This window comes from Lissotriton vulgaris, chromosome 9, assembly GCF_964263255.1.
Source record: "Lissotriton vulgaris chromosome 9, aLisVul1.2, whole genome shotgun sequence".
Taxonomy (NCBI): domain Eukaryota; kingdom Metazoa; phylum Chordata; class Amphibia; order Caudata; family Salamandridae; genus Lissotriton; species Lissotriton vulgaris.
In genome coordinates this window covers 980,105,066-980,130,443 of record NC_141697.1, presented here as the reverse complement: position 1 = coordinate 980,130,443, position 25,378 = coordinate 980,105,066, and the positions used below count along the sequence as shown (strand labels likewise).

The 25,378-nt window shown below is 46.9% G+C and overlaps 2 protein-coding genes across 3 annotated transcripts in view; both read left to right on the top strand.

Moving 5' to 3' along the window:
- Positions 1-25,378, top strand: part of RAD54L2 (RAD54 like 2) — a 1,034,525-nt gene that overhangs the window by 377,835 nt on the left and 631,312 nt on the right. For both annotated transcript variants that reach the window (XM_086938836.1, XM_086938837.1), the window contains exons 8-9: positions 6,035-6,168; positions 15,418-15,617. In XM_086938836.1, the coding sequence (XP_086794962.1) occupies positions 6,035-6,168; positions 15,418-15,617 (334 nt within the window). The remainder of the gene's footprint in view (positions 1-6,034; positions 6,169-15,417; positions 15,618-25,378) is intronic.
- The window catches only part of LOC147692653 (uncharacterized), a 273,896-nt gene that overhangs the window by 84,432 nt on the left and 164,086 nt on the right, over positions 1-25,378 (top strand). The gene's annotated exons all lie outside the window — the stretch shown is intronic.

Sequence of the window (25,378 nt, the reverse complement as noted above, 5' to 3'; positions counted from 1 at the left end):
TCCCTGGATGAGAAGGATTAGTTACTTACCTGTAATCCTAGTTCTCATCCAGGGGTATACTCATCAAAGTCATAAGCTCCCACCCACCTCCCCGGACGAACATTATCCTAAAGTTATGAGATGTTACTGTGGATCTACTCAGGTGCTATGCATCTCCAAAAAGAACTGACCCAACTGCTACCTGTGGTGCATCATGGGAGCAGGGGGTCGCCTTCAGGTCTTAAAGGCACGGTACCCCTACTCTAATGCCTTAAAGGCAAGGTGTCAGTCTTTTTATTTCTTTATACTCTACTGCAGCCTACTGGCAAATGCCTGCAATTACAGGTTTTTCTATGGCAATAAAGCATTGTTGTGTGCAAATGTTTACTGCTCTCTTTCTTCCTTAGGGGTTGGGAGAGTACAGCTGTGTTTATGCAAATATGTGTAATTTTCAGCATCTTTGCCAGTTTGGAAATATTTTAGGCTGCATTTATATGTTTTCACATATGCATAAATATGTATATATATGTATTTTCTATATGCTCCGGGATCCCACACATGGGTGGGGATTATTCATAGATTATGACTTTGATGAGTATACCACTGGATGAGAACCTACAGAACGCTCTCATTTCTGTAAGAGCTCCTGTGGCCCTAGTAGGCAGTGGTGCTCGAAGAACATTAAGACTAGTGGTGGGGTATATAACTAAAGCACAGTGTGGTAGCCACTGCCATTAAACAGCATATTCTTCATTGAAATTACCACTACATTTGCATAGACATACAATGTTTGCCTGACTGCATATTTGACTGAGTGTGCACTGAGTTCCTGCTAATCAGGTTCCCAGTGCCTGTGTTCTTTCCCAAAACTGTACCTTTGTTTCCAGAATTGGCTCACCTTTTGGTCACATTTTGGTCCCTTGTAAAAAATACCAGGGGTAACAAAGGCTTGTGACCATAAAGGGTCTCTAAGGGCTGCAGCTTGTATTGTGCCACCCTACGAGACCATCACCAAACACTGGCAGACTGCCACATCAGCCTGCGTATTTTGGTGCAAAAAAAGGTAAGAGTCAACCTGGTACCATCCCTGTGAGCCAGGCCTACCAGCACTTTAATAGGCATAGGTAAGTCACCCCTAAAGCAGGCATTACAGCCCTAAGGCAAGGTACACTATACCTCATGTGAAGGCATAACTGCATGAGCAGATATGCCCCCATAGTGTCTAAGTCCATTCTTAGACATTGTAAGTGCACTGTGAAGCCATACTGAGTACACAGGCTGGAATCTTGTCAATGTGAGTTCCATAGCTCCATGATGGCTTCACCGAATTCCAAAATGTTTGGTACCAAACATCACAGTGTAATAAACCTACACTGATGCCAGTGCTGGATTTATGAAGAAATGCACCGACAGACAACTCGGATTTGCCCCCTGAAATCCTAACAACTCTCGATGTATGCCTGACTGCTCTACACCAGCCTGCTACCTCTATATATGTTTCTGATCCCCTGAAGTGGGAGCCTTTTGCTCTTGTGGGTCAGAAACAAAGCCTGCTCTGGCTAGAGGTTCTTCACACAAGGAGGAACAGTGTAGAAAATGGGTGAGCCTCAAAGGCTACCTATCTTTTGTTATGCTGACCAGGGCCTCTCTAGCACGTGGGGCTGCCAGCCCCCATGACCAAGCCCCATATTTGATTTCGTTGGTGGGAAAATTAGTAAGTGAGAGAGGTGTGTCTCCTCCCAGCCAGGGAGCTCTGAGCTGAAGTGACCCCCTTCCTTTCACATTCCTCCATATTGTTTTAAAGGACTCTAGCTAGTAGGGTTAGGGATATGTCCCTTACCAAAGGAAGTGGCCATATAAAAGATGTAGGCACCCTAAAGGTAAGTAGCCAATTGGCAGTTAGAGTCTGGTATCCTGAGGTTCTTCAACTTAGCATTAATGCTCTGATCAGTCTGCCCCTTCAGGAGGATCTTCTGTTGCAGCAGCGGGGGAGAGTCCTCCATCCAAACATGTCACCTCTATGCCTTCTTGCATTGAGATTGAAAGGCATCAGTTAATATCATTCATTTGTAATGTGATTCTGGCAGCCAGGTGTCCCTCTACCAAGAACTTGTACGCCTGCCGGTGGCGCAGATTTGCCAAATATTCTACAGAAATGTCTATTGATCCTCTGTCTGCTTCCCTTTCTCATGCTTTGCTTTTTATTTTGATGCGTGACCAAGAGGGTTCTGCACTGGGCACTCTCAAAGGGTACCTTTCTGCCCCGTCTGTCTTCTTGAGGCGGCCCGACCAACACATTACTCAAATCTCCCATCGTAAATAGATTCCTCAAAGGATTTGTACATATCTTCCCACCTTCTCTTTTCATTATGCCTCAGTAGGATCTTAATTTGGTTCCTAGCTTTCTAATGTGCTCTACGTTTGAACCTCTGCACAATTGTCCTCTCTGATTGCTTACCATCAAAACTGCTTTTTTAATGGCAATTGCATCTTTCAGGAGGGTGAGCGAATTGCAGGCTCCGTCATCCAAACCTCCTTACCTGAACATCTTTCCTGATAAGTTGGTGCTTTGCACTAGGGCATCTTTCTTACCGAAAATAGTAACACCATTCCAAATGGGGCAATCTGTCACCATGCCCACTTTCTATGCTCTTCCGAATTCTAAAGAAGAGAACTGACTCCACCATCTGGACCCAAAAAGAGCATTGTCGTTCTACCTTGACCACACTAGAGTTTTCCGGGTGGACGACCAACTCTTTGTGGAGTACGTACGATCAAAGGAAGGTTGTGCAGAGCAGAAGAAGACTATCTCGCCATGGGTCGTCCTCTGCATCAAAACTTGCTACGCTCTGGCGAAAAAGCAGCCTCCTGGTGGCTTTAGGGCTCATTCCACCACAGCTAAGGCTGCTACTACAGTGTTGCAACGTGGAGTTCCAGGCCTCCACATTTGTCAGGCAGCAACATGGGTATCCATGCACACATTTACCAAGCACTAATGCCTAGTCAGTCAAGTCCGTAGAAACAACCTTTTTGGCCCCTCTAGCCTGCAGGGCTTCCTGGTCTAATCTTATCCATGGTTCCTCCGCCATGGATGATATTACTTGGGTACCTATTCAAAGATAAGTATTCTGTGGCTAGATGTCTCTATCAGATGGACAAGTTACTTACCTTCTGTAACGTCATGACCTAGCTGCAGATTCCTCACCAACACACCCATCCTTTCCGCACTGTGGACAGGTTTTTAGGGTCAGGGCTGATCCCTTTCAGGTCTCTAGTTGTTCAACACACACCACTGTGAGTGCACTTCATGGCTCTGTGCTTCTGGTGTGGAAAGTTGTGTAACGTACTGACGTCAGTGCGCCGAAGTTGCACCTATTTAGGTCATGTGGATGTCACAATGGCGCAGATGCCGCCGATGACATCACGCAGAGTAGACTAATGCCACCTACCAGCGCGCAGGGGTATTACTTTAAGAAAAATATGCCAGATACAGTCTGACGCCTAGGAGATTTAGAGGGTAGGAAACTGTGGCTAGATCATGCCTCTACCAGATAAAGTGTTACAGAAGGTAAGTAACTTGTCCTTTCCCACAAAAGTCTACAAAGATCAGACTTGCATACTCTGAAGTGCTGGTTCAAGTGTGACTAATGGGAGATTAGATACCCACAGTGGACATTCAAGATTCAGTGTAGCTTACCTCAATAGCTTTGAGTTGCACCACTTACCCAACCAGTGCGTCCTATACTACCATCTGCCCAAACTCTACTCTTTCCTAGTGAGCAACCATACCTGTGTGTGCGTATTGTGAGTGCAGGATAGCCACTGTTTTTGTTGCATTGTGAGCGGTTTAATGTGTGCAGGCAGAATTCATATTGTCTTTTGTGAATGCAGGGCAAGTGGTTTATAGGTGGAAAGTTGTGCTTATGCGAGTGCAGAGTGAGGCATATGCCTGTGTGCATTTAGAATAACGGATGTTCCTATTTGAGGGTAGCAGTGTGAATGTGTTGTCCCTGCTTTTTTTTGTCTTTGTGTGCATGCACTTTACAAGGGCCAACTCGTTTGGCTTTGTTAATGCTTTTTAGGGTTATTGCTTTGACTTGCAGAATAGCAGTGCAGGGAGTGGAAGCACAATAGTGTGAATGTGAATTGTATTGAGGTTTGATATATTATATTCCGACTGTTGGCTGGAAGATGAGGGAGGTCGAAGGCAGCTGACTGACTAAGATGTCACCCAAGTGAGGGGGCCCAGGGACTTGCAAAGAGGGCTGAAGACATCCAAGCTGCACCAGTGCCCTCATAATCATAATTGAGGAGAAATTTATAAAAGAGGTCAGCTCTATAATTAACAATTTCTTTATGTGAGGTTGTTGAAATCCGTTTTGCACCTGAAATTAACACTTGCGTTCTTTTTCCTAGAAATCATTCTCAGCTCTCTGTGTGCAAAGGGGTTCGCACTTGTCCCTTAAGGGCTTATATCCGCCTTCTTTCAATTGAATAAAGGTTTGTTTATCAACACCAGTTGTGAAATCTTTGTTTCCCCATCCGTAACTGAATGGAGATTGATAATAAGTGGCAGCAGGCACAAAATAATCGAAAACTTCAGGATGGTCTCTGACGCAGACGATTGCATATTTAAGAGAAGATGAATAAGCACTGACCCCTGGGTATGCAGGATGCATATGTACTTTTTCCAGTGCACAGTAAATACCCTTGTTTCTTGGTGAAAAGTGGGTATGTCCAGTTGAAAGTTCTGAAGACATTTTCTAATGAAAAGTTATACCATCTGGTCTCACCTTTGCAATTTTAGTATTAATGTGTTTAAAGTAAGGTCACTTGTTTGTGGTTGAAGGGAGTGTTGATGCCCCCTGACCTGTCGCAAGTGGTATTATATGCACTGCTGGTGACAGCGACACCCCTGCATAAGCTATGATTATCTGCAAATCTCCTAAAATAGAAAATCACACTAAACAAATTGATTCAGCTTATTGGACTGGTGGAGGACACTTCTTTTATGAAGGTATTCTTCCTTCACAGAGAGCCCAACACATAAATAAATAGACGCATATTCATGCAAGACGTGTCTATTTCAGCAGCAAATTTTTTTTTTTTTTGCATAATAGGCGTCATGGAATCCTATTGACAGAGAAAGCAGTCCTTTCAGTGGGCCCATTACTGAGCTCTTATTGATGAGTTGCTGCGTTTGCCAGAGTTGTGGTGAAAGAAGGATGATATTCTGTTGAAGGGCAAGGATTGTGCTCCACCTTTATGCCAGATTGAGTTGCTGAGTGACAAGTTGTAGCCTTTACTTAGAGAAACTGAATGTGTCCTGTGGTCTAAAGCTTTGACATCGCCAATTAAACATCTCCAATTCACCTTTTGTGGAAAGAAAAGCCATTCATTGTTTTTCTTTCCTGTGTTCAACACCAGTTTCTGCCTTTGCACTATCAGGATCTATATAACCAGAAGTGCTGGGAAATGGCCTATTGAATTCTGTGAACGCAATCTTGCTCCGGCATTAGGAAGTTATCCTGCTATTTCAATATACTTGTTTTTTTAGCGTTTACATGTGACCAGAAGTCACTATATGTCTACTACATTCCACAAAAAATGAAGTCCATAAAATAACTATATAATTAAAATGCTACATAGAAGAAATATAAATTGGAGTAATATTTGTAATTAAAAGCATGATAATATGGTGAAAGATTGAGTTAAGATTGGAGACTGGCTGAGTTTCAGGGAAAGAGTTGGGACATAGATTAGGGTGAGGATCAGAGTTTGGGCCAATGTCATTGTTAGGGTAAAAACCCAGGTTAAGTCCTTGGTTGAAAGTCAAATTTATATAAGGATAAACAGTGGTTTTTCTACAATCTACAGAGTTCAAAAGTGCGTGTTGGTCTCTTTATTCTCTGTCTCTTATCTCAGTTGTTATACTTCTGATTGGTAAACTAGAAGCTGAATAATATTTTTCTGATGTGTTTAGACATTGACAGGGTAACATTCTAAACATTGCTTCTTTGCATTCATGGGGGGTATTTCATTTTATTCTTGTTAGGTAAATACTCTCCAGAATTGGCTGGCAGAATTCAACATTTGGCTACCAGCCCCTGAAAGCCTTCCTGAAGAAAATAGCCCAGAGGAGATATCGCCACGCACCTTCAAGGTTTACATCCTTAATGATGAGCACAAGTAAGTTGCAATCCTCCACTCTTCCACACACCTTTTTCCCCATTTAAACTTCTAAAAGCTAATGTGGGTTACTAACCTCCCCCTCTGTCAACCCCTTGATATTTCTCTATTATCTTGCTCCAGTCTTCCTGTGCCTTCATTATTTGTATTACCTCCCATCAGCACCTCAACACCTGCCTTTGAGCTACTTGGCTTTCCTCTCTTCAGTTCCTCCTCACCTCTTTCTATGTTAATCATCTACCCATTGTCTGACCTCTTGAATATCCCGGATCTCTAAAAAGATCTAGACTTCCCAATCTTTGCGGCCTTGCCAGCATTTGTTAATAGAACCTTTTGCTCCTAGTAAGCTTTTACCCCTAATTCTTAAGCCTGCCTTTCTTTGTTTTGCTTTCACCATAAATGCTATCATAACTCCTACTTTGTCCAACTCAAGTGATCGACTCTGAGAAATCTGAACTTTGCATCATATCCATCACTTGACTTAAAAATTGACTCGTTCATCTTAGCTGTTATGTCTCATTCTTACTTCCTGTATCACTGACATTTCATTAATGTCCTATATCATAGACATTTCATTATCTGCTCCTCATTGAGTTCAGTTTGATTTTTTGATCTGTCAGAGTGGTAGGAAAAAGTGAGTTGTAACTGTTGTGAAAGGAGACCGGTCATTCATGGGTGCAAGAGAAATGGAGATAGTAATGGCCGGTTCAGGTAAGATAATATGAAGTGAGTGAGGAGCAAAGTGTAAACTGGATGCATAAGATGAATAGAAAGGAAAGCCAGTTTCCTGGAGGGTAAAGTGGTAGATGGGAAATAGGTTATCCTTACAGAAATCGGTGTGAGGGTAACCTCAAGATAGAAAAAGATAATGATCTCAGAGATGCAGTTAACAGAAAGGCACAAGGATTGAGATGCATCAAATACAGAGCTAAACTCCTATGAACTTTGGGGCAATAAGATGGGCAGAAAAAGAATGATAAGTAGGAGAGAAATTGGGGCACTGGTGAGAGAATGTAGTAACAGCTACCTCAAAGAATGGGATGAACTGGACAAGAAGACAGACTGTGTGGCAGGGAGAGTGAATATGAAGTAAAATAAGGGTTACATAGTCTGGTACCAGAGGTTATGTTATGTTAAATTGTTTTTGTAAGGTGCACAGTTACCCAAAAAGGGTTTCCCAGCGCCAGCCTGAGGATGGAAACAAAAATATGATATTATTGGTTAAACAGCCATGTTTTTAGATCTTTGCAAAAAATTGCAAAGTTTGTTTCAAGCTGAAGAGATACAGGCAGAGTAGAGTGTTCCACAGAGTGGGACCGAGAAAGGCAGAGGAGCAACCTCCCATCCGTAAGAGTCTGACCCTGGGTGCCAAAAATGTTCCATGGGTAGTGGAGCGCAGTAATCGTGAAGGATAATAAGGCTGGGCCAGGGCTTGCAAGTATTGGGGAGCAGTGCTGGATTTAATCTTGAATAGAAAGCTCAAAGCTTTGAAATTGACACTGTTTTCCGCTTTCAGTTAATGGAGATCACGTAGATAGCTGGTGATGGAGGTGGCTCTGCGAATTTGGCATAGTAATCAAGCTGCAGCGTTTTGCACTACCTGTAGCTTCCGCAGTATATCTTTGTTGGCCCCTAGATAGAGAATGTTACCATAGTCTATTCTTGAGGTCACAAGTGCCTGGACCACCGTTCTCTGGGTGGAGCAAGGGAGCATCCAGACAACTTTTTTCAGCCACTTCAATACAGGGAAGCAGGTAGCTGCCACCTTTACTACTTGCTGTCTCATGGTCAGCCGGTCATCAACAATAAAGCCCAAGTTGCGGACCTGTTGAGTGGGCTGAGGTGAGATGGCCGCAGGGTGGGAGCTTCGAGATGGAGCTCCGGGCACAACACTATGTATCCAAGAATTGACCAACTCCTGATGCCCTCCACCCAGCCCCTAGAACGCTCACTTACCGTATCGCCGTATCGGAGGGACCTGAATCGTGGACGAAGGACAAGGAATTCCGCCTCATCCCTCTCCGGTCACTCTCGATGGCCCCAAGGTGATCGCCACCCCCTTGTCCTCGCCCGATCCCAGGGCATTTCCTGCAATCCCTCCCAGGGAGCACCATTGGAGTCCGCATCCGATCCTCCTCACAGCAGCAGCAGAAAGAGGCCGGCAGCACTGGAGAATCGCACTGCAACGCAGAGCCGTTTTGATCGCTTCTCCCCGCCGCACTGTGCCTGCTCCCAAGATGGCAGACCCTCCTGGACACTATGACCCGAGGACCCCAGCCACAACCTCCCGCAGGGCTCCTCAACCGAGGCGCAGGTGAGTCGTGCTAGCCTAGGACCACGGGGATTTATCGCCTGCCTCCAATTTCGCCCCCAAGCGGCCCCCACGCCAAGCTGAACCTAAGACTGCCTCCTCCCCTCCATGCCTGGCCCAACAATGGCGGCCGTACAGGGACAGCTCTTCAGTGACTCTCACGAGCAGCAATCTCTCTAGGGGTTCCATGTACCCCACGAAAGCGAGCCTTGCCAGAGGCTGACACTGCCCCTGACCCAGCACTACATTCCTGCCTCCTGTTGTGTACTCACGGCGAGCGCTCCGCCTGACCCCATAATGGCAGCCCGCTACAGACAACTAGGTCAGCTCCAGTGACTCTCACGAGCAACAATCTCTCTAGGGGTTCCATCTACCCCACAAAAGCGAGCCTTGCCAGACATTGACCCTGCCCGTGACCCAGCACTCCATTCCTGCCTCCTGCTATGTACTCACGGCCGGAGAGCCCCGCCTGACCCTAAAATGGCGGCCGGCTCCGGACAACTCGCCTGATAGGCACCGGCTTTACTACTTTCTGGGACCAGACACGGAGGAGTATCAATCATCTCAATTCCACAATACCTCCTGCCCCCATATTTCGTGGGTAGAAGCAATGCCCTGACTTGAACTCGGACTCTCTGTCCCCCATCTGGCCTCCTTTCTGGTACAGTCTAACTTTTCTTAACTGGAGACCCTACCCTGATCTCCCCGTCCCGCCTGTCCTCAAAACGGCGGAAACTCATTGAATACTACCTGATAATTCACTCTGTCCCAAATGACCCAGAGGGGGACTCTGTTCATTAGCTCCTGGGAGTTCCGCCCCGGGCCCACACTACTTGCTGTCCTCAGAGTCTTCCCTCATTATTTGCCATTAGAGCAAGTCGATCCCCCTCCCTCCGTCTAGTCCCGCCCCCCCCCCCCCCCGCCTGAATCGGTCCCGTCTAGTGCTTCAACCTCTGTCCCTTCCTTTCCTCTGCGGAGAACCTGCCTCCCCTCCCTGCGCATCACCCCTCTGACTCCTCTCCCCCGCCCTCACTTCACACTTACCGACATGCCGGTCTCCCCCCCCCCCCCAACCCCATCGAGAAACCCCTCCAGGTCAGGACCACTATCCCCCTCCCAAATCATCACCCACACGAACACCTAACCACAATGCCCCCAATAACGTCATCCTCCCCCAATCCTCTCTCCTCACCCTACATTAGGCGACATGGCCCGAATTCCTTCTCGCTGTCTCTCCCCTCTAACCTCGCCCCTAAATCAAACAAAATCCCTAAAACATAAACTGATCAGCAATTCCCGGAGTCCCTCTTTGCCGACATATTCCACTCCCCTGTGAATGGCCAAGTGAAAATGGACCTCATCTTTCACACAGCCAGACCTGGCTTTAGGATTTCCACCTTAAGAGCAAAACGCCAAATCATCAAAACCACCAACACGCCGCACAGCGCAAAACTCTCATTCTACCCCCCTAATCACCCAACACGCCACTGTACCACTTCGGTAACCATTTATTCCACCTGCACCATCTTGATCAAAGCCAACAATGACAATCTCAAAGCCTTTGATTTCCTCTTTCCCTCTCTCCTTTCTAACCCCTTCCCCGCCTCATCCCCCTCCCATTGCCCCCCCGCAACTGGACAACCAACCCCCTTTGCCTTATTCCCCCCCCCCCCGCATCCTCACCACACAACCTGCCCCCATACCTTATTCTCCCCCTGCATCCTCAGTCCTCCTTACCCAACCCCAATCCCTCCCCTCTCCCTGCAGTTCCAATTCTCCCCTGCCTCCACAGCCTCTGACACGCCACCTCAATCCCTATCCATCCCCTGCAACTCCAAGGTCTCAACCACGCTCCCCAACTCTGATCCTCCATCAGCTCCTTTCCCTAGGCTTCCTGCCCCTAGATCTCCCCCTGACGTTCACAATACTTCCCCCGAGAACCCTAACCCCCAGCCTCGACTCCTCCTCAAGACCAAACGCTCACCACTCCTGGCTCCCCCACACCCTACACTCCCGAACAGGTCCAAGCCTACGCCAGTCGATCGTAATAAGTCCTCCTTGGCTACCTCCACCCAGTCTCTAACCGTCTCACACCCCAAAGAACCCCCTCACCCTAACCCTCCACACCATACAACCCACTCTAGCCCCTCATCCAGCTACATAATAAACTCCAGAAATCAACCCCCCCCTCCACGCGACAACTAGCTGCACTGTTCCCACCCAGAAGCAATCCCCTCCCTCGCAGGATATGATAGTTTGTCGGCTTGACCGTATCGAAAATCAAATCGCCTTCATGATACAGGGACTGAAGCTCATCCTCTAACCTCTCGACACTGCATAATCCTCCCCTTAACCACCTCCCCTCGTCCACTGTTCTTCATCCCACTCGACCCACCCACACAACTCACCCACCCAACGACCCAACACCCTGTCCTTCCCCCCGCACCAGACCTCGAGACCGAGCAGAACAACCGAACCCATGTCCCCAGAGGAAGCGCTCGAGCTGGCCTCCTCATACACCACCTCTAGTCCCGAACAATCTATTACCTAAGTACTCGCCTGATCCAGAATCGATCAATTCCCCCTTATACCCCCAGGCCAACTCTCGTACACCCCATCCCTAGCGACGATCACTCTACAATACAGGTAATCACCGGCTTCAGAAACGATCAAATCCTCCCGATACCCCCTAGACCACCACACTCCCTCATCAACATCCCCATCGAACCGAATATAGGAAGACCCAACACGAACTCTATGCTCATCAATTGCAGATCCGCCGTGAAACATGCCACGGAGCTGGCAGAAACGATCCTCAGCTATGACATAGACATAGCCTTCATCACCGAAACCTGGCTAAAAGACTGCTCGACCCCCATTCTGGACTTACTTGTACCCCCAGGTTAATCTATCATAAACAAGGATAGGAAGGACCAAATTGGCAGTGGCGTGGCTATTATCCATAAAAACAGCTTATCGATTTCGGAAATAGAGTCCTTTAACTGCAACTCATTTGAATGTCTATCCACCAACATTAGTACCGCCAAAAACACAGTACTACACTGTAACCTCCTGTATCATCCACCAGGCAACACTACCTCCTTCACGGAGCACCTATCAGACCTGATAGCTCACTGCTCCCTCCGAAGCACCAACAATTTAATCGTAGGTGACCTCAATATACACTGGAATAATGAGAATAATGCTCCATTACAAACACTAAATGACCTACTTCACTCCAACAAGCTTACCCAACACTGCTCAGAAGAAACTCATAACAAAGGTGCAATCCTGGACGCCATCATCGCCCAACAGGACGCAGTCACTATTGACCACATCCTTCCAGTTGACTGGTCCGATCACCACCTAATTCTTTTCCACATTGCGCACCGGCTCGCTCACCAGCCCTCCAGGTGGTCCAGGAATCTGTCACGGATTAGCACTGCTGATGTAGAAGAAAAAATCTCCTCCCTCCTTCCCATCTCCCGGGACGGCCTCTCTACCGCTGAACTCACAGCACATTACAACACAACAATGTCCTCCATCTTATATCAACTCGCCCCCATGAAATAAAAAAAAAAACAGGAACATCCCTTCAAGAACATGGTTTAACAAGGACATTAACGATGAAAGAAGGAAACTCAGAGTCTCAGAACGGCTCTGGAGAAAGAACCCCTCCTCCACCCACTGTGAAAAGCTCAAATCAGCAAGAGAGTACAAAAACCACATCACTAAAGAAAAAACCAACTTCTTTTGCAATGCGCTCTCACAAGGCAAAAAACAGACCAAGAGAACTATTTGACATCATTAAAAAGCAAACCTCCAAACCGTCTAATTCCATCGTCCATCCCTCTAAAGCCTTATGTGACAACTTCATCAATTTTTTCATGGACAAAATCGACAAGATCAAACTTTCTCTTGACATTAACCTACCTCCTCCAGGTAGGTTTCCCGCACGTACCTGGTCCGCCTTCGATCCCATCTCGGAACCTGAGATTCTCAACTTAATCGCCTCGTCGAAGGCCTCATCCCATAATATGGACCCTCTACCCTCCCAATTGGTCAGAGATCTGAAATTCGCCCTCGCTCCTATCTGGTGCGAAATCATAAACAGTTCCTTGAAAAACTGTACCATACCCGAATGTCTCAAGATTGGACAAGTTACCCATCTCCTAAAAAAAGCAGGCCTTCACTCAAAAGACTTGAACAACTTCAGACCGGTCTCCAATCTCCCCTTCTTGGCCAAAATTCTGGAAAAATGTGTGCTTCACCAACTGAATAAACAGATTGGCACTATCAACCTGCTATATCAACACAATCAGGTTTCAGAAAAGACTATAGCACCAAAACTGCAATCCTTAACATTGTCGATGACATCCGTCACTCCCTTGACTCAGACCACTGCTGTCTACTCATCCTCCTCGATCTGTCAGCAGCATTTGACACAGTGGATCATAATCTTCTCATCAAGGCCCTCAAGGAGAGAGTTGGGGCTGAAGATTAGGTTCTACAATGGTTCTCATCCTTCTTCCAGAATCGTTCCCAGAGAGTCCAAATCAAGTCATAGACCTCCTACCTTCTCCCCGTGAACAGAGGCGTCCCACAAGGCTCTGTTCTCTCCCTGCAACTGTTCAATATCTACATGTTACCCCTCGCTTCCATTCTGAATAAAGCCAACATCCCCTTCCACTTATACGCAGATGAAACAGAGATTTACCTGGAATCCTCCTCCATCAATGACATTCTAAGGCTCAATAATACTTTCAAAGAAGTCCAAGAATGGCTATCATCAAACCAACTGAAACTCAATCAAGGTAAAACAGAAATCCTACTGTTGTCCAACAAGGAAGAACATCTGCCAGTCTCCGAGTGGCTAAAAGCTATTGACACTCTCAACGTGATGCCCATTCTGACTAATTCTGTAAAATTACTAGGAATCACCCTAGACCACAAATTATCCATGGCGAACCACATTAAAAACTCTGCCAAGAGCGCCTTCTTCAATCTGAAACTACTCAACAAAGTCAAACCCTACATTTCACCCGTGGATCTCAAACAAGCCACCCAATCTCTTGTGTTATCCAGACTGGACTACGGGAACGTGACCCTCTGGTACCCCCCTCTCCCACCTAGCTCCTCTAAAAACCACCTTCAATGCAGCGGCCAGAATGGTCTCAGGAGTGAAAAAATTTGATCACATTTCTCCCGCACTCAGAGATCTAAAATGGCTCCCAGTGGAAATGCGGGCCAGCTTCAGAACAGCCTGCCTGACTCACAAAGCCTTGCACACAGGGAAACCAGAATACCTTGCCTCGAAACTCAAGAAAGCCGGTCAAGCAAGAAGACTCAGAAGCTCAAATTCCCTCCTGCTCATCCCCCTAAGAACTCGGAAACAGAAAACGGCAAACCGCTCCTTTGCTGGGAATATTTCAAAAATCTGGAACGCCATCCCGGTCGACATCAGAACTATTTCCTCCTTTCTAAAGTTTAAATGCCAACTAAAAGACCTCATCCTCAAACGTGCCTTCCCGAATCCAATTACGTAACCATCTAATCCGAACTTTTGTTGCCTCCAGGTCGCACGTTCCTGCAACCGACCCCCCCCCCCCCCACCCCCCCCCATTTCCTGGGGTCAGCCTCGCAACGGATATGACTTTGTCCTCACTGCCTCTGGGCCAGCTGGATATCTTATTGGTATGCGTATTCTATTTGTGTTCTGCTATACGCTCACTCTGTGTGCTTTCGGTTCGTTATATGACTTATACATGTTGGACTTGTTGTTCGATTAGCATTCTGACCTACACATATCTGGTAGTGAAGCGCTCCGATGCCCTCGGGTTTGGCAAGCGCTATAGAAAACTCCAAAAAATAAATAAAAAAAATAAAAATAAATAAGTTCCCAGTTCGATGGGCCAGTGCTGGGGCCCCCATAGATCTTTGTTGTTCCCCAAAATGATAACCTCTATCTTGTCGCCATTGAGTTTAAGCATGTTTGTTTGCATCCATGCTACAACTTCTTAGGCCGTCTTGAAGAGCTGACTGATCAGACACCTTCTCAGAGGAAAGAGAGAAGATGATCTGGGTGTCATCTGCGTAAGAAAAGAGGGACAACCCGGCCTCCTCTGCAATAATCACCAATGGTTTAACATAAATATTAAAAAGCAATGGACTAAGAATAGAGCCCTGAGGGACTCCACAATCGGGTGAGTGAAATTTGGAGGTGGCAGCAGAGGAAAAAATTTGATAAGTGCGGTTGGTAAGGCAAGGTGTCAGCCATTTCAGAGCTGAACCAGAGATGCCGAGGGATTGGAGGGATCTTATTAACACGATGTGAGAAACTGTGTCAAAAGCAGCGCTCAAATCGAGTAGTATGAGGGCTGCTGTATCCCCCATGTCCAAGTTGTCTCTCAGCATTTCTGTGATACCTATTAGAGTTGTCTCTGTTGAGAAACCAGCTCTAAAACCGGAGTATGTAAAAATTTAGAAGATTCAACAAACTGTGTAAGTTGGAAGTTGAAATGTTTTTCCAGAATTTTAGATTATATCCGAAGGAGGGAAATGGGCCTAAAGTTGGAGAGTTGGGCGGGCTCTGCGTTGGCTTTCTCCAAGAGCGGAAGAATCATAGCATGCTTCCACTCAGGAGGAATGATTGCTTCCTGTATGGAGGCGTAAAGATCAATAATTAATTCGAGGGAGGGTGTGTCAAGTTGTTGCAGCACCGTAGAGGGTAAAAGATCCCGAGGTGAACCTGATTTGATGCTGCTCACATTGTTTTTTTTTAATGAAGTAATGTCTAGTAGTGACCAGAGTCTGCTAGCATGGTCAAGCAAAACAGGAAGATTATTGTTTGGAACAAGCCCATGGGCAGAACTGAAAGATCTGGGCAGAGGCTGTTTTCATTTGTGTTTGATGCTTGCTCTATCTTTACTTACACATAGGACAACCATAGCTCGTGCAAAGGTGGTTAGTGACTGGTCAGCAAATGGAGGTGTGCTGCTAATGGGCTATGAGATGTACCGCCTTCTTTCGCTAAAGAAATCTTTTACCACTGGAAGGAAGAAGAAGAAGCCCAAGAAGAATGTGGGGCCCGTGATCATCGATTTAGATGAGGAGGACCGACAACAAGAGCTTTTGATAAGTATGTATCTTCTTGTATACATGTGCATGTATCTGCAGTGCGAAACCTGGCAAAGTAACAACAGTGTTATTTACAGTAGTGCAATAGGTAATAATTCTTAAAAGCAACCTTGAAAGCAAGTCTGGATTTTTATTTTTTTATTTTTTACAAATTTAGAGGATGGGCTACAAATTTCATGTTTGCTTTTCTGAAAGAGTAGAAGAGCGGACAGAACCCTTAATAGTAATAAATTATGTACTCATTAGGGAGATGAAAATATTGACCATTTCCTAAATTCAGGAGTAATGTGCAAGCCTGATATGCAGAGGTATGTCATTCTAGACCCTTGCCTTGTACATGACAAAGGATGGTTTACACTTTTTTTCTCATTAAGGTTTGGCTTCAATCAATCAATCATCGCATTTATATAGCGCACTACTTACCCAGAGGGTCTCAAGGCGCTGGGGGAGGGGGATCTGCTACTGCTCGAACAACCAGGTCTTGAGTTGGTTCCTGAAGGCGAGGTGGTCCTGGGCAGGCGGAGGTGGGTGGGGAGGGAGTTCCATGTCTTGGCGGCGAGGTAGGAGAAGGACCGTCCCCCTGTGGTGGCTCTACGGATGCTGGGGACGGCGGCGAGGGCGTGGCTGGTCGATCGAATCTGGCGTTTGGGAGCGTAGAAGTTGAAGCGGCTGTTGAGGTATCCTGGGCCTTGGCTGTGTAGGGCTTTGTGTGCGTGGGTGAGGAGACGGAAGATGATTCTCTTGTTGACCGGGAGCCAGTGCAGGTCTCTCAGGTGTCCGGAGATGTGGCTGCGACGGGGGATGTCCAGGATGAGTCGTGCTGAGGCGTTCTGGATCCGCTGGAGTCTCTTCTGGAGTTTGGCGGTGGTTCCGGCGTAGAGGGTGTTGCCGTATTCCAGACGGCTGGTGACGAGGGCCTGGGTGACCGTCTTCCTGGTCTCGGTGGGGATCCACCGGAAGATCTTACGTAGCATGCGCAGGATGTTGAAGCAGGACGAGGAGACGGCGTTGACTTGTCTGGTCATGGAGAGGGAGGAGTCCAGGATGAAGCCCAGGTTGCGTGCGTGGTCTGTTGGTTTGAGTGCGCTGCCTAGGGCGGGGGGCCACCAGGAGTCTTCCCAAGCGGCGGGTGAGGATCCCAGGATGAGGACTTCCGTCTTATCTGAGTTCAGTTTCAGGCGGCTGTTCTTCATCCATTCAGCTACCTCTTTCATCCCTTCGTGAAGGTTGGCTCTGGCGGTGGCGGGGTCGTTGGTAAGGGAGAGGATCAGCTGGGTGTCGTCGACGTAGGAGATGATGTTGAGGTTGTGCTGGCGTGCGATGTCTGCGAGGGGGCTCATGTAGATGTTGAAGAGGGTTGGACTGAGCGAGGAGCCTTGAGGGACGCCGCAGATGACTTCGGTGGCTTCAGATCTGAACGGAGGGAGGCGGACTCTCTGTGTCCTTCCCGCGAAGAAGGAGATGATCCACTCCAGTGCCTTCTCCTGGACTCCGACGTTGCTGAGGCGTTGTACTAGGGTACGATGGCAGACAGTGTCGAAGGCCGCGGAGAGGTCGAGGAGGATGAGGGCCGCTGTTTCTCCGTTGTCGAGCAGCGCTCGGATGTCATCGGTGACTGCGATCAGGGCGGTCTCGGTGCTGTGGTTGGCCCGGAAGCCAGACTGCGAGGGGTCGAGGGATCCGTTAGTCTCGAGGAAGGCGGCCAGCTGCTTGTTGACGGTCTTCTCGATGACTTTTGCAGGAAACAGGAGCAGCGAGATGGGGCGGTAGTTTTTGAGGTCGGTGGGGTCAGCCGATGGTTTCTTGAGTAGAGCGCTGAGTTCGGCGTGCTTCCAGCTCTCCGGGAAGGTAGCGGTGTCGAAGGAGGTGTTGATGATGTCCCGCAGGTGGGGTGCGATGACTGCGTCGGCCTTGTTGAAGACGTGGTGAGGGCAGGGGTCGGTCGGAGATCCGGAGTGGATGGAGTTCATCGTGCGGACGGTGTCTTCGGTGCTGATCGGAGTCCAGGCGCGGAGGGTGGTGGTGGGGGGAGGTGGTTCGGTCGTGGTGTTCGTCGGTTGAGTGCTGAAGCTGTTGTGTATGTCCGCGATCTTGTGGAAGTAGGAGGCGAGGGAGCTGCAGAGGTCTTGCGAAGGGGTGATGTCGTTGTTTCCGGCGTTGGGGTTGGAGAGCTCTTTGACGATGTTGAAGAGTTCTTTGCTGTTGTGTGCGTTGTTGTCCAGTCGTTCCTTGAATGCAGTTTTCATGGTGGCGCGGATGAGTTGGTGGTGTTTTCGGGTGGCGAGCTTGAGGGCAGTCATGTTGTCCGGTGTTGGGTCTCTGCGCCAGGTTCTCTCGAGGGCTCGGCAGTTCTTCTTGGAGCTCTTGAGTTCGTCGGTGAACCATGGGGCTTTCTTGCTACCGGGTCTGCTGGGCGGGGTCCTCAGGGGGGCGAGCTCTTCTGCGCAGTTGCTGATCCACTTCGTGAGGTTGGTGGCCGCCTGGCTAGGGTTCGTTGTGCTGGTGGGAAGGTTCATGCTCAGGGAGGACGCGAGCTGGTCGGCTGTGATCTTGTTCCAGCTCCTGCGTGCAGCCTGTTGCTGGTGGTGGTGGATCGTGGTCCTTGCGAAGCTGAAGTTGACGCAGCTGTGGTCCGTCCAGTGGAGTCCGGTGTTGTGGCTGAAGGCGATGTCCTTGCTGGATGAGAAGACGGGGTCGAGTGTGTGTCCGGCTTCATAGCATGACTATTGCTAGACCCTATCTGATCTACAGATGAAGGTATTGAAACCGTAAAGTGCTGAGGGTTACCTTCCCACACCAATCCCCATGCTGAGCCCTTTTTACGTGTGATGTTATCAAAGATCTTTTGATTTCACTAAAAGTATATAAAATGCTTATGTATAGGGGTTTTCAGTGTGCCCTCTTTATCCATTGGTCTGTTGTTGTCATTCACATGTTCTTCCTGCATATGGCAGCAGATCAGCCTTCTTCATAACTTCACTGAGGGATGGCATTCTGCTTTTTCAAAGGAGCACATCCACAACACAGTCGTTCACTTCAAAGCCATGGACTACTAAGACAAAGTGTGCATTATGAGACCTTGGAAATGTTTTTAGTTTTTACCAATTATTCTTTTTTATATAAATATATTAAGTAGGGCCTGGCTACTCACACAAAAATAAAGTTTTACAAGAACCATGACAAAACAAACATTGACAAAGACAAAAGGCTCCATACCTGTTGTGCTTTGACAGTGTTTGTTTTGATATTTCGTGCAGGTCTTTTTTCCACAAAAGATTTGAAGGCAAAATGCGTGTCCTTTTTTCCACATGTCGGGGATTCTAAAGGATGCAGGGTTTTTGGATTCCCCATTAGAAAACAAAGGAAATAGTCAAACGTGTTGTGCAAGAAGTGTTTTTTCACCCTAAGAATGGCACCCATATACGTTTTGCTGTTCTAACATTGCCCTTTCCCAGCTTTCAGGAACAAGCAGCGTTGTAAAAAGCATTTTTTAAACATTTTTTATGATTTTCTAAGTGGGCGTCAATTTTTTCTATTTTTTCCCGGCTTCTACTTATTTTGCCGTTTGTAAGAGAAAGGGGTGGGCAAACTTTGGTGGAACCAGGAAGCTGGACATTTCTGATAAGTAAACAACATTCTGAATTCAGCAAGGGGTAATTGATGTAGATGGCTCTTATTTTTTCTCAAAAGGCTAATCATTAAAATTAAAAAAATAATGTAAGTAAATAGGATAAAATAGGAAGAGGTGACTGTTTTCCTCTTTATTTTTTGCCCCTATGGCTGACTTACAAAATAACTGTACTGTTACATCGCCAGTCTCTTATTGACACAGGAATAATTACAACAAGGGGTGGTGAGGGACAGAGTCTCTGAATTAAGCAGAAAGCTCTCACCCAGTCAAGAGATCAGGGCTAGATCCAACACCGTTTTTTAGCTCACTGCACCATCCCAGTTTCAGAACCTGGCTGTATGCAAATTAGTCTGTTCCTGTCCCAGTGCATGATGGGAACAGGGCAAACCAAACTACAAAAGCCAATTCTTACACTGGGAAGGAAACAAGCTCCCGGGGACCGGTTTCTGGCATTACAGCCGTCTTCGGCCCGGTTTGCTTGAATCCTAGTTAATTCAGACACTCTGGTCATCACCACCCCGTTTTCTGAATCTTTTTTGGCCACTATAGGTGTGGCAGGGTATACTCAGACATGAGTCCCTTTCTCACTGCACCATCAGGATTCAAGCAAGCCGGGCCGAAGACGGCTGAAATGCCAGAAACCGGTCCCCGGTAGCTTGTCTCCTTTCTGGTGAAGAATTGGCTTGGTAGTTTAGTCTGCCCTGTTCCCATGATGCACTGGGCCAGGGACAGACTGATTTGCATATAGCCAGGTTCTGAGCTGGGATGGTGCAGTGAGATAAATAACGGTGATGGATCAAGCCCTGATCTTTGGACTGGGTAAGAGTGGTCTGCTTAATTCAGACACTCTGTTCATCACCACCCCGTTTTCTGAATCTTTTTTGGCCACTATAGGTGTGGCAGGGTATACTCAGACATGAGTCCCTTTCTCACTGCACCATCAGGATTCAAGCAAGCCGGGCCGAAGACGGCTGAAATGCCAGAAACCGGTCCCCAGTGGCTTGTCTCCTTTCTGGTGAAGAATTGGCTTGGTAGTTTAGTCTGCCCTGTTCCCATGATGCACTGGGCCAGGGACAGACTGATTTGCATATAGCCAGGTTCTGAGCTGGGATGGTGCAGTGAGATAAATAACGGTGATGGATCAAGCCCTGATCTTTGGACTGGGTAAGAGTGGTCTGCTTAATTCAGACACTCTGTTCATCACCACCCCGTTTTCTGAATCTTTTTTGGCCACTATAGGTGTGGCAGGGTATACTCAGACATGAGTCCCTTTCTCACTGCACCATCAGGATTCAAGCAAGCCGGGCCGAAGACGGCTGAAATGCCAGAAACCGGTCCCCGGTAGCTTGTCTCCTTTCTGGTGAAGAATTGGCTTGGTAGTTTAGTCTGCCCTGTTCCCATGATGCACTGGGCCAGGGACAGACTGATTTGCATATAGCCAGGTTCTGAGCTGGGATGGTGCAGTGAGATAAATAACGGTGATGGATCAAGCCCTGATCTTTGGACTGGGTAAGAGTGGTCTGCTTAATTCAGACACTCTGTTCATCACCACCCCGTTTTCTGAATCTTATTGACACAGGGACATAGTGTTTATTGTTTGTCCAAAAATGCACTACCCATAATTATCAACAGACCTGCAGCTTCTAGGGTTTGTGTACAGGCAATGCATCAATTAATAATGTAAAATGTTCTGAATAAATATGGGGTCGAAATAAAGCTATGCATTTTTTTTAATGTGCCCAAGAATCTCAATTTAGAAGTAGTGGTTATGCGCACAACTCTAAACTTGAGGTTACTCATGATATCATGTCATTCAGAGGGCATTTAGCAAAATTTTTGTTTTCTTGTGCATTGACTTACATTTGGAAGCTGAACATGCTTAGTAATTAATGAGGGATTAACAGATGCTCTACTGTTCTGTATTCCCACACTTCTCCCATTAAAAACAGTACACCACTTGTGTGGGTGGGCTTTTCACTTGCGACAGGAAATACCCCAACATTTAATGTGGAGACATAATCATTTTACATTAGTATTTCAGTATTTCTGGGGTTGTGAGTAGTTGCTGTACTTGGTTTCAGGGTCAGCCGGCACCAAGGGTTATGTAACCCGTAGACATTTTTTTTATCTGGACACCTGGGGGAGTCTAGGACAGACTGGCTTGTGTGAATCTCACGTCCTGATGGATACTTCAAACAACAAAATTCTCACCTTGTGAATATCCCCAGGCGCTATACTGGATCCAGAGTTTTTTCTCCGCAATTTCCCTTGCACGCTGGGAGGTGGCATTGTATGGCTCAGTGTCTGTGCTTCCCCCAGAAATGACATTGAGTTCATAAGGTAACTACCACCGAGAGCATCAATGTCCGTTCCTATCTTTCCCTGCCTTCCGTTACAGATTTGAAGCTTGCTCCCTCAATTTTGTACCCCAACAGCATTCTTCTACAAAATTTCTCCGGTGTGCAAAGGTCATGCCATCCCTGGAACAAGAGGTTTCAAACCCTGCAATGATTTACACTAACAGATGTCAGTGAAACACTCACAAGGTCTGTCTCTAGTGTTTTAACTCCTCGTGGGATTCCATGTTGTGCTCAAATGCTCTCAGATAACCTTAATGCCAAACTCTACATCTCTGAGCACCATAGGAAACCTCGGAAGACCCGGTCTCACTCAAAGTCGAGGTCAAGGAGGCATTTGCAATCCTGAAGGCCATTCCAAAAGAGGTCCCCCCGCCCCCACTCCCAGTCTTCAAGTATGCTGCTTTATTTGATATTAGACACTTGATAAAATCATAAAAGCAAAAATAAACACAATTCATTCAAGATAGACATTAAAAAAATACCTTATATACACAGCTGACCCAACAGTACAAATATTAAATTTTAAAAACTAACAAGTTATGCTTTTCCTTTTCCTTAAGATGCTTTTGAAAACTCCAGTCATTATTCCGATACAGTACACGTCCAGTAATTGTAGAAATGGGAAAGCTGGGCGACATTGCCGCCAGGCTTCCTGCTTCAAAAAAGGCATGATCCTTCTGGCACGTTCCTTAGAACAAAATTTACAAAAAAAGATCACATGCATTGTTGTTTGTAATGATATATTATCGCATGGGCAGTGACAAAGATGGAAGCTGTCAAACCTAAACCTAGTCAATATATATTTATCATATCCCCGTGTACACCACACTAGGTAGGGTTGAATGGAGTTGCTGGCCAGGGTCAGTTGGTGCTGGATCACAGTACTTTTATTGAATTCTGCAATTCTAAGAGACTCAAGCTAGGTCAGGCATACAGCTTTAAGCTCTTTTCTGGATATAGAGCACATGGTGTCTGGCTTAATATAAAAATCTGGTCTACACAAGTCATTTAAAAATGTTCTTACATAGTTCAGCCAGGGTATTTTTTTAACCTGAGCCAATCCCATTGAATCCTTAATGATTTCACTGTTCAACCCTAGATTGGGAGAGGTCCAGATTCTATGCAAGACCAAAATTGATTGCATTTTGATTACCTCGGAGATGTGGGAAATCCCCAAATCACTATGACAAATACAAACAGATGAACAGCTAAAATAAACCTTAAAAAAGCATTTTTTACCACCTGAATTGTGGAAACATCACAAAAGCCCCAAACCCCGTCCCATATATGGCGATACTTAAGCATTTTGCTTGGTAAATTTGGAGGAGGATCCCCAGGGCCTTCTACCCATTTCTATTTTTTGTAATTCATCACTGCCGCGGTCGACCTCTTAAACAAAAGGATCCTACTCGTGACCGCTGGTCCCCAAGAGCCTGTATCCTCGTGCAAAATGTAGAGATAAGAGAGCGTTTTGGTTGATTTAATTCTACCACTCCCAGCTGCTAAGCTACTACATTTATTTTTCCCCTTCCCACATGACATCACAAATGTTTTCTTTACATTGAGTTTCAGGCCCGATTGTCCATAAAATCAATGTAAGTGGCAAGGGCTCTCTGTAATCCGAGCTGGGTTCTAGCCATTAACACCGCGTAGAGAGGGAGATGATCTGCTTGTTATTAAATTGAGGGGGATCTCTCGCCCTGGCCACCAGTTCCTCTTCCAATGCGTTAGTATATTATGAGAAAAGGAACAGGGCCAGTACGCAGCCTTGTCTAACACTCCTCTCCACGCGGAAAGACTTTGTGCACTATCCCTTTAGTCCGTATCTCACCTTTGCTGATGCCCCCGCATATAATGACCTCAAAAATTGCACCAGTGTGGGCTCAACCTTTAGATCCTCTAAACGTTTCCATAATCTGCTCTGGTCAACGCAATCCAAGGCGGCTGTAAGATCTACAAATACCACAAATAATTTCCCTGCCTTTGCTTGGGTATACATCCCCTGTAAAATAGAAAAGTTTAAAACCTGCTTGATTGTGTAGTAGGAACAAGTCAGGTTTGTTGGTAGGGACGTATCCCAAGCCTTTATTCAGAACCCTTTGTTGTAAATCAATGAGGGGCCATGGAGTAATGTTAATTACTAGGTTCCCCTCTTGCTCGTAGACGCTTGGTTCGCCGTCATGCTCCTCGTCAGGACCCTCGGGTCTGTTTCCTCTGTGGGTTGCCAGTTGACATTGTTGCCCCTCTTGTTCCTCCCTCCCTCTGCGGGGTCCTTGGCCCCAGGATAAAAAAAGGCTGAGCATTCTGGGGTGCATTGGTTTGTTCCGGAACCCATTGAGGGTACATCTGTCCCATTTGTGGAGGGACAAATTGGTACTGCGGGAACTGGAAAGGGTTCTGATAGGGATTGAATTGAGGTCCTTGAAAACCTCGCCATCCTCTCTGGCGGGGTTTTCAAGGACCTCAATTCAATCCCTATCAGAACCCTTTCCAGCATGACGGCGAACCAAGCGTCTACCTTCTTTGGAAGAATCAGACACAGGGTTGAAACCGAGGTCGACTTTTACACCACTGGATAACCAACTTCCGGTGGAGGTACTAGCTTTTGAAAAAGCTATCATGCAGGAACTCAAGAATGTGGACATCAAACACAAGGTGTTCCAGAATACCAGCAGACTTGAGAATGAAGCTATAAATGAACTGAGACGTAACAAAAACCTAACTATAAAACCTGCAGACAAGGGTGGAGCGGTGGTTATTCAAACTACCACGGCCTACGACATTGAGTGCAGAAGACTCCTTGCGGATAATAGGAACTACCAGGTCTTAGCTAAAGATCCCACTGAGTCTTTGCGAATACAAATAGGAGGGATGATTGAAGAGGCCCTCGCACATGATTGGCTACTGAAAAAAGAATCAGAGTTTTTGGTTCAAAAAAATCCCCGTGTTCCATATTTCTACACTATACCAAAAGTGCATAAGAATCTTGAGAGCCCACCTGGACGCCCGATTGTGTCCGGTATCTCATCAATTTTGGAACCACTGTCAAAATTCGCTGATGCCTTCCTGAGACCCCTGGTACAGGCTACTGACACGTACCTGAAAGATACCAAAGCGGTACTACAACTATTACAGAACCAGACTTTTGATCCAAATTCGCAAATGATACTTAGCCTTGACGTGGAGAGCCTCTACACGAGTCTCCCACACGATGAGACACTACAGATCATTGAAGAAGTACTCCATTCTACCAATTGGAGATACCACACTCCCCGCAATGTAGTGATGGAATGTATCTCACTAGCGCTCACAAAGAACTTTTTAGGTCTCGCCTATCGATGCGCATGCGCATCGAGCAAGCGAGAGTATTGGGACTTATCCACTCTTTCCCCAACTTGCAAGGAATCGTGGCGATTCCTTGCAGTGCCCGTGACTTTTAAGCTCAATGCGCATGCGCATTGAGCTTAAAAGCGCGTGCACGTCCGTCTTGGTTTACCCGCTCCGCCCCCTCCCCTTCCCGCCGTCTCGCATTTCCCCTGCCGCATCAAAGGCTTTCACGGCCGGCCGGCCATGCTTTCAGTTTTACGACCGGCCGGCCGTGTGAATTACATTCCAAAGCCCGCTCTCCCTGCTCCGCCCCCTGCTCCGGCCGAGACTCATTTCTCCTCCCTCCTCCCCCCTCCTGGGTCAGGTTACCCTGCTTTCTCTTTTTTTTTCACTTGCCACCCCTACAGCCGCCCCCTCCCCTTCCCGCCGTGTCGCATTTCTCCT